Source organism: Sinocyclocheilus anshuiensis, unplaced genomic scaffold (genome assembly GCF_001515605.1).
Source record: "Sinocyclocheilus anshuiensis isolate Anshui unplaced genomic scaffold, SAMN03320099.WGS_v1.1 scaffold1571, whole genome shotgun sequence".
In the NCBI taxonomy this organism is placed as follows: Eukaryota; Metazoa; Chordata; class Actinopteri; order Cypriniformes; family Cyprinidae; genus Sinocyclocheilus; species Sinocyclocheilus anshuiensis.
In genome coordinates, this window is record NW_015551107.1 from 566952 (window position 1) to 576654 (window position 9703).

General features: G+C 34.9%; 2 protein-coding genes across 4 annotated transcripts in view; both read left to right on the plus strand.

Moving 5' to 3' along the window:
- Nucleotides 1-7846, plus strand: part of gmppb (GDP-mannose pyrophosphorylase B) — a 10363-nt gene extending 2517 nt beyond the window's left edge. For both annotated transcript variants that reach the window (XM_016453070.1, XM_016453071.1), the window contains exons 5-10: nt 1106-1248; nt 1532-1690; nt 2514-2592; nt 4451-4578; nt 5501-5683; nt 6909-7846. In XM_016453070.1, the coding sequence (XP_016308556.1) occupies nt 1106-1248; nt 1532-1690; nt 2514-2592; nt 4451-4578; nt 5501-5683; nt 6909-7040 (824 nt within the window). In that variant the 3' untranslated portion in view covers nt 7041-7846. The remainder of the gene's footprint in view (nt 1-1105; nt 1249-1531; nt 1691-2513; nt 2593-4450; nt 4579-5500; nt 5684-6908) is intronic.
- Nucleotides 1-9703, plus strand: part of LOC107662933 (LIM and cysteine-rich domains protein 1-like) — a 360255-nt gene that overhangs the window by 319871 nt on the left and 30681 nt on the right. The window contains exons 1-2 of one of the 2 annotated variants that reach the window (XM_016453074.1): nt 8194-8208; nt 8528-8849. In XM_016453074.1, the coding sequence (XP_016308560.1) occupies nt 8823-8849 (27 nt within the window). In that variant the 5' untranslated portion in view covers nt 8194-8208; nt 8528-8822. Of the gene's footprint in view, nt 1-8193; nt 8209-8527; nt 8850-9703 lie in introns of those variants that run through there. The other variant, XM_016453073.1, reaches the window with a different exon arrangement.

Consider the following 9703-nt stretch of genomic DNA (forward strand, 5'->3'; position numbering starts at 1 on the left):
TACTAAAGTTTTTCAGTCAAGAGCAGTGCGTGATTTTCTGTCTTTCTTTTGTTGCTTGATTAACATCAATGATTTGGACAATAGCAACTAAATTAGGCTGCTGTCCCTTTAAAACCGAATGCACAGCTGCACAGCAATGTACTGAGACACGTTCTCCCTACGGTTTATGTTCACTTAAAGGGGTCATATGATGCGATTAAAATTTTTCCTTTCTCTTTGGAGTGTTACAAGCTCTTGGTGCATAAAGAAGATCTGTAAAGTTGCAAAGACTAAAGTCTCAAATCCAAAGACGTTGACGAAAATGTCAATAAATATTCTTCAAAGTTTTTGTCATTCAAAAAGAGTTTTAGTTCGTTATCGTCTCGTTGTCGTCGGTGAAAACAATTTTGTTGACGAAATGTTTATTTTTTATAGAATTGTATTGTTTTGTGTAACAAAATGCTTTCTCTGTGTTCAGGTTTGACTGTAGTAATAATAATTCAAAAACTGACGCTTCAAATCAATATTTCAAAAAAAAAAAATCTAAACCTTTACAAAAAGTTGTCTTTGAGAATGTCTAAATATATATCCAAACCCACAACTTAATAAAAATAAGTATTTATGTCTAAAAACAATTAGAGAATTTATAGCCCTTTTATATAGATCTATATAGGAATCTATGGGCTAAACCATGGAATTGTAGATGTTTTTCTTATTTTACTCCCACCAGATGGCACTAATCTGGTTTCAAAAATGGGATTTTAAAGGCATTGACTTTTAAAGGAATATTTTAGCATGAAATATTGCATTAATTGAAAAGTAATATAGAAATATATTTTTTTGCAAATTTGTATTATTTTCAATGGGCAGAAATTGATCATAATTATTGCATAAATATTAATTAGTGCCATGACTATCTCAAAATACAAAAGAAAAAAGAAAAAATATTATTGAACAAAAATATATTACATTGATTTTACTGGGGCAAAAAAAAGTTAAATTTTAGGTGTCCGGTCACTTTTGACTGTGAAAATGACAGGTGTTACTCCCAAATGAGGAGCACCAGAGGGTTAAATGCACAAACACAGCCAGTGTGAAACTGTAAATCTGATGTTTTTCCTCTCAGCTGGTCCTCTGGCTTTGGCGCGAGAGCTGCTGACCGATAACGAGGAGCCTTTCTTCGTTCTCAACAGTGATGTCATCTGTGATTTTCCCTTCGACGACATGCTGAGGTTCCACCAGCAGCAGGGCAGAGAGGGCACCATTGTCGTAAGAAACACACTTTCTTTGGAAATCCCAAATGTTGTGGAAACCACTGTATGGGCTCACTGGCTGAGATTTAAATTATGCAATGTTGAAATATGACTCAACCCCATAGTCTATCCGAAGAGGTTTTACAGCTCCTTTCAATGCACTGTATAAAACAAGTACATTTTTAGACCCTAACCTGATAAATTTCTGCCTCTCTCATCTCTGAAGGAATATTTGACCCAACATTACTCACCTGTTACTCTGTTACTCACTTATTGGGATTATCTGTCTGATGTTTCAGGTGACAAAAGTGGAAGAGCCATCTAAGTATGGTGTGGTGGTGTATGAAGGAGACACTGGACGAATACACCGCTTTGTGGAGAAACCGCAAGTGTTTGTCTCCAACAAAATCAATGCTGGGATGTACATCTTCAGCCCTGCCATGCTGAGAAGAATCCAGGTCAGGATTGACGCAAACACCATCTCAGAAAACACTGTCATTTTATATGGAATTTTCAAAAAATATAAATTTTTCGACTGCAATTAATGCATATTGCTTATAGGAAGCAACCTATGGTACATTGTTTGCATTATGACAGTTAGGTATTTTTCTCCCCTCAAAATCTAATTGCCATAATGTGAAAAAATCTCATTCTCATTGTACTGCATTTATTGGGATTTACATAAAAAATCATTGAATTACAGTTTTAACTGTAGTACAGTATAAAATTACTTTAAGTAAAGGCTTCAGTCATGATGTGAAAAATGTCTCCCTCGGTTCAAATCTACTAAATGAAAATTGGTGACCAACACACCATTTAGATTTTTGGTGACCATATGTCACCAGAGAAAAGTCAGATTTTTTTACTGGAAGTTTCAGTTATGACGTTTTATTTAAAAGGTCAAAAATAATTTTTTTAATGAAACAAATGCATGGATGAATTGTTCATAATAAGATCAATGACATCCATTTAGAAAATGTATAGGGTGAATTTCTATTTCATAGCAACTTTTAGTAAAGTATCATTCATCAAAGTGTTATTAAAAAAGAAAAATCTCACAGAATTATTTATGTAGTTGCAGTGTAAATGCATTCATACCACCTATGAATGAGAAAGTGTCTGTCAAATGTGTGATACAGTATCTCAGGTAATTTATGCGAGTGATATCTTTCAGGGAGTAGGACTGTTTTCTTTGTGATTCCATAAATATTTGCTTACAGCACATTTAACTTGTTTTCATTTTGCTGAAATGTTTAACCTTTTTCTGTATTTTGCACTCAGTTGCGGCCCACGTCCATTGAGAAGGAAATATTTCCTGTGATGGCCGAGGAGGGACACCTTTATGCCATGGAGCTGCAAGGTAAAGGATCACACAGCTTTCACCTGACACGTCTGATTAGGACTGCTTCAATACAATCATACATTAGCATTTATCACAAATATTACCTCCTTTTATTGATGTACACTGCCGTTCAAAAGTTGGGGTTCAGTAACAAGGCTGTATTAATTTGATCAAAAATTTATAAATTTTTGATCAAAGTAAATTTGTGAAATATTATTACAATTTAAAATAACTGCTTTCTGTAATATCTGTTAAACTGTAATTTATTTCTGTGATCAAAGCTGAATTTTCAGCATCATTATTCCAGTCTTCAGTGTCACATGATCTTCAGAAATCATTCTAATATGCTGCTTTATTATCAGTGCTGGAAACTGTTGTGCTGCTTAATATTTTTTTGGAACCTGTGATACTTTTTTCAAAATTCTTTGATGAATAAAAAGCTAAAAACGGTGTTTATTCAAAATAGAAATTTTGTTACAATCTACACTAATATTCAAAAGTTTGGTGTCAGTACATTTTTTCTTTCTTTTTTGAAATAAATGAATACTCGTATTCAGCAAGGGTGTGTTAAATGAATAAAAAGTAATAGTAAAGACTTTTATTGTTAGTAAAGTTTTCTATTTTGAATAAATGCTGTTCTTTTTAACTTTTTATTCAAAGTATCAAAGAAAAAAGTATCACAGGTTCCAAAAAAATATGAAGCAGCACAACAGTTTCCAGCACTGATAATAAATCAGCATATTAGAGTGATTTCTGAAGGTCATGTGACACTGAAGACTGGAGTAATGATGCTGAAAATTCAGCTTTGATTCACGGGAATAAATTATATTTCAAAGTATATTAAAATACAAAATCAATATTTGAAATTGCAGTAATATTTCACAATATTGCTGTTTTTTTCTGTATTTTTGATCAAATAAATACAGCCTTGATTAGCATAAGAGACTATTAAAAATCTTACTGATCGGCAGTATATTTATCAACAGGTTTATTCGTATAAATTTGTACAGTTCATCTAAACAATCAGACTGATCGTTTACACTTAAAATTGCTAATCCCAACTCACTTAAACCTTAGGCTAACAAAATCCTGGCTCAGGTTTTTCCAGCGTTAACCCTGGGTTAGGAATTAACTAGTGTAGAAGTACAGCTAATGGTATAGTTATCATACTTGGTGTTTATGGGCCATTAAGATTTGGGCTTTCAGCTTTACTCATTACATTCTTATTTGCATATTTGCTTTATCAGTATCATTGATTGGATGAATACAGAACACAACCGTTTTAAATAAGGGCTTACTTTGCTGTTTGCATCAGTTGGGCATATACGTATATAGAAAATTGTACCATCTAGTTTGATTGAATAATCTTTTTGGACCAAGACTGAATAATATGGTCTCTTCTTTACTCTAACTAACACGTTTTTCATCACTGATTGACATTTTGATTTTCAATCAAACACTGTTTCTCTCTCACTCACACACACACACACACACACACTCTCACACTCTCACACACACTCACACTCACACACTCACTCACACACTCTCACACACTCTCACACACTCTCACACACTCTCACACACTCTCACACACTCTCACACACTCTCACACACTCTCACACACACACACTCTCTCTCTCTCTCTCACACACACTCGCACACGCACTCGCACACGCACTCACACACGCACACACACTCACTCACTCACACACTCTCACACACACTCACACACACTCAGACACACACACACACACACTCTCACACACTCAGACACACACACACACACACATCTGGCGTAATTTCGATCCAGTGGTGATATGCATCATACAGTTACTAAACTAGCAGTTACAGTTGTTTTGTTAATTGTGTGTTTCAGGTTTCTGGATGGACATTGGCCAGCCCAAAGACTTCCTGACAGGCATGTGCATGTACCTGCAGTCTGTTCGGCAGCAGGCCCCCGAGCGGCTCCGCAGCGGGCCAGGCTTCCTCGGAAACGTTCTCGTGGTCAGACACGCTTTCACTCCTAAATATCTATTATATAGGCTGTGAACACAAGGTAGTAGCACAAAATTATCTCACCTTATGTTTTGTAGAATCAGCCATATTTGTAACAGCTATTCTCAGCAAGTAGAGCTTCTATTTACTTAAATGGGGAAAGACCAAAATCTACAGCTGTGTGTTAAAATTGCATTTTAATAACATTGCAAATCGGGAAAAAACTCTTGACAGCAGCGTCTGGTAACATACAGTATAGTCAGGCTCAAACCTTTTTGTCATCTGAACTTCTTTCACCTAAAGGAGTACTTCATATAGTACTTATATGAAGTACTCCTCTAAGATTTAAAAATAAATATTTTAATAATGAAGTATCACATTTGCATGTTAACTGTTCTCTGATGGTGGTTAATGGTCACATGACACAATGTAAGTTTTAATGCACTTAATTTTATTAATAACAACGAATGGAATACATTTTCTTACTCTTTGTATTTTTATATCAATATGGTGCAAGATTATCCTGTTTAAATCAATGTGAAAATCTAAAAGTAATCTAAAAGTAGTCTGATCATATAATCAGACTACTTTTAGATTAATCTTAAATGTATATTGTAATATTACCTAAATATGTAATATTACCTAAAATGTGTACTGTGATGGATTACATTTCTAACTACAATTATTGTCATGTAATTTGGAGTCAGTAACGGATTACAATTTGTAAGTAATCCACCCAGCTCTGAACATTTGGAAAAATATACTCACTCTAAAAAATGCAGCAAAAAAAATATTTAAAGCCACTTTCCATTTTCTGTAATGTACAATAAACAGGAAACATGCTTTGTGTTTCTCCTATCAACATATACTGTGCCTATAAGTATATTATATATATATATTAAATATATGACACGCTGTAACCTCAACCCAGGACCCAACGGCGGTGATCGGTGAAAACTGTACCATCGGGCCCAATGTGACGATCGGGGCCGGAGTGGTTCTGGAGGATGGCGTGAGAGTAAAGCGCTGTACCGTCCTGAAGGGGGCGCACATACGCTCCCACTCCTGGCTGGAGTCCTGCATTGTGGGATGGAGCTCTTCAGTGGGGCAGTGGGTGAGTTTCACTGTTCATAGAGCGCCACTTTTTCATTTATTTTCTTCATAGCAATTACAGAGGAGTTCTTTTATGAATAATTTTAAACCAAGAACCAAGCTAATTATTGTATGAATGACAATATTAAACACTTCTATTCAAAGTATAAAAGTACCCTAGTAAAAAAATTAATATACTTGAATGTATTTGAAATGCATTTATTTCATGCTAAGTATACTACAAATACATTTTCATATTTATGTACTTATTAAAATGCACTGCAATTGGACTTTTAGTATACTAAACTGGTATACTTAGTCTGCTAAATTGGAACAACTAATTTTGTACTTAATGCACTTTAATTGTGCGGAAGTAGTGCTGAAGTCCAATTAAACATATACTTGGTATATATGATTGTGCAAAAGTGGAACTACTGCAATACTTCAGGTACACTTTAAATATTTTGCATTTAAAGACCGATATTATTCAAAGATCATACAATCCTCATCAAAAGTGACATTAAAATACATTTTAGCTTAATATTGAGAAATGTGCATTGTGCACAAGTAATATGCCAAGTAAAGTTTAATTATAATTAGTGCTGTCAAATTATTAATCGCATCCAAAATAAAAGTTTTGTTTACATAATATCTGTGTGTACTGTGTATATTTATTATGTTTATATATATACACACACATGCATGTATATATTTAAGAAAAATATGTTGTTTATATATTAAATATATTTATATATAATATAAATTATATGAATATAAATATATACATGTAAATATTTTCTAAATATATACATGCATGTGTGTGTATTTATATAATAAATACATACATAATATGTACGTTGTATGTTGTTCATTTACATAATAAATATACACACTACACACATATATTGTGTAAACAAAAACTTTTATTTTGCATGCGAAATTGCAATTAATCGTTTGACAGCACTAATTTTAATTATCTATATGACATCCATTTAGAGGGATGGGTTAGTGAATGTAGTGCACTGTTAATAGATTTTAACTATACTTAGTATGAAATAAATGTGTTTTAAATATATTACTGTTTTACTAGGGTAATAACCACTACTCGTCTTATAAAGCATTGTGAATGATGAAATGAAATCAAAAATCTGGATAAATTGGAGTATGTGAATGGGATCTATTCTTGTGGAAGGCTGCTTCTGTGCTCTCTCCTGTGTGATTTGTATGATGACGATTGTGTTGGTCAGGTGCGGATGGAGAACGTTACGGTCCTGGGTGAAGACGTGATCGTGAACGATGAGCTCTACATCAATGGTGCCAATGTTCTGCCTCATAAATCCATCGCAGACTCTGTTCCTGAGCCGCGGATCATCATGTGAAGGACCTTCACGCCCCTCACGAAGTGCCCGAGTGTGTAACCGCTGGATGACAGGAGAATCGACCGCTGTGTGCTTAATGAGCATGATGGGAATGCTGTTATTTGTGAGGAATCTGAAGTATGCAGTTACTGACTGTGGTGTTTGAAAAAGTGCTGCCGCAGGAAAAATCACATCTGTAGTAGATGATCTCCAGCTGACATGCTGCATCGCACATTTCTGATCCGTCAAGTGCTGTTTTTATTTGCCTCTGTCTGCATTGTGTTCCCTATTACTGACAATTAGACCAGGACTCACCTTGCTTTGGTGCATTTTGTTGATTTTGAGACACTAGTTAGCTGTCTAGTTTGTATTCTTTTCATTGTGTTTTTCCATTTATTAAAGGAGACATGTAATGCTTTCAGGATAAAACTCGTGCCTGTAGAAAGAATGAGAAGTATGTTTATGTATCAGATGATGCAATAGCTGATTACTGTAAAGACTGTTCACACCTAAAACTTGTAGTGTGTACTAAATTATGCAAATCATTTTTTTATTCAGCGCTCAAGGTCATGCAGAAATGTGATGGTTACTTCCTGTGCAGATGAACAAAGATGTAAAAGACATTCAAGATTCATGAAGTGATGTCTCTGTACACAAATGAGGATTTTTGGTCTTGATGTCTTTTCTATAAAGAAAGTTACATGAAACAGATTTTTGGCTTTTCTTATGAGCTGTTTTATACTGAAAAGCAATTTAAACCATTTTAACATAGTTTAAAGTTACCTGTGACCTTTTGGGATGTAAACAGAAATAAGACCGTAATGTTTCATGGATGTTTTGTTTTTTTATTATGGAAATGCGGATGAATATGGTTTCATTGACATTTATGTGTCATTTCTGGACCATGAACATCCAGAGCATTAAAATCAAGTAGAAATCAAGGCAATCAGTTTAACCTATAATTAGAAATTCTTTACTATTAAATTGTGAATTATCAAAATACACGTAATTTGCCTAACTGTAGTGCTACCTGGTAAAGTAGCTAATATCAGATGGTGATACTAATTTTTCGATGCTAATTATATTTTTAAAAGAACACCAATGATGTTTATACATATTTGTGACCCTGGAGCACAAAAGCAGCCATAAGTAGCACAGGTATATTTGTAGCAATAGCCAACAATACATTGTATGGGTCAAAATTATCAATTTTTCTTTTATGTGAAAAATCATTAGGATATTAAGTAAAGATCGTGTTCCATGAAGATATTTTGTAAAATTCATACCATAAATATATCAAAACTTAATGTTTGATTAGTAATATGCATTGCTAAGAACTTCATTTGGACAACTTTAAAGATGATTTTCTCAATTTCAAAAAATGACCCTTATGACTGGTTTTGGGGTCCAGGGTCACATTTGTGGATGAACAGAAAGTTGACCATTCCTGTAATTGGATGCGCTAGACTAGAGGACAGAACTAAAGCATGACTGTATTTTTTTCTAAGTTTTTAGGCGTGCTGAATGGGTTCTCAGGTCGACGCCCTCTTGGCTGCTTCTCCATATAATTACGTGCAGCGTTTGGAGGAAACACATGAAACATTGAAATGTGAGACTGAAGTGTGTTAATCTCACATTCACACGAGTGTTGTAATGTCTCATTCCCGTCATTGCTAGACTAGTAGTTTTAATCGGTGGGTCAGAGTCAGGCAGAGAAACGCACTCGGAGCTCCGCACCAAACTCTTTGGTCTGCCTTCATCTCCAGAGAGCGAGCGCTAACAGACCTTCCTGACTGATTCAGAATGGATGCGTTCGCGAGCGGACAGAAGGTACGTTATTCTACTTCATTCGAAATGATATCAACTCTCGCTGAATTCTACAGAATACAGCATGCGTTTTAACACGTAGATTGCGGAACAACTATACTTTTTGTTAGGAAAAGTACAATTTGGCAAGTTCACGCAAGCAAGAGTTCTGTTAAAAATCAGCACATCTCTTGTAATCACAGCAATGCTGATTTTCAGACCGATACAGCTGCTCAGTTAATAGAGTAACTTTTTTAGACACAGTCTTGTTGTCTTGTTGCTTTTGTCTAATCTCACACTGAAGGTGATGTAATGTCTCATTCCTGCGCGAAAGAACAGCCATAGGCAGAGCAATATCACCAGACACACCGAAACAAAACACACTTGTGAAAAAATAAATAGACTTGCCTTTCTGACAGAAATGATATGAACGCGGGTGATCAGAACAGAAGGTAAGTCATACTGAAACAATTCAACTTCAGTCGTGAATGCGCGCTGAGGTTTATACAAAAAGGTGTTTATTTTCCGATATTAGTTCACAAATGTTGTATTGTGTACGCCACATTTTAAACTCACAGCTTTTGTTTGTAGACGGATTTTGTTCTAAGGAAACGGACAGTACTAATTATGTTTATTTTCTGCCTCCATTAGCGCACACTGACAAACTGACTGTCAAACGGGGGACTTTGTGTGTGTGTGTGTGTGTGTGTGTGTTCCCATACTTAAAGTTTCAGTGAAAAGGTTATAAAGCTTAGTTCTTGTTCTAACTGAGATCTACGCCTACGCATGCTCTACCCTTTTGTGTTTTTAATTGTACAATCTTCAGGGGAGGGAGAGTATAGCTTAGTCAGTGTCAGCCGTTCATAAACAGGAAATCA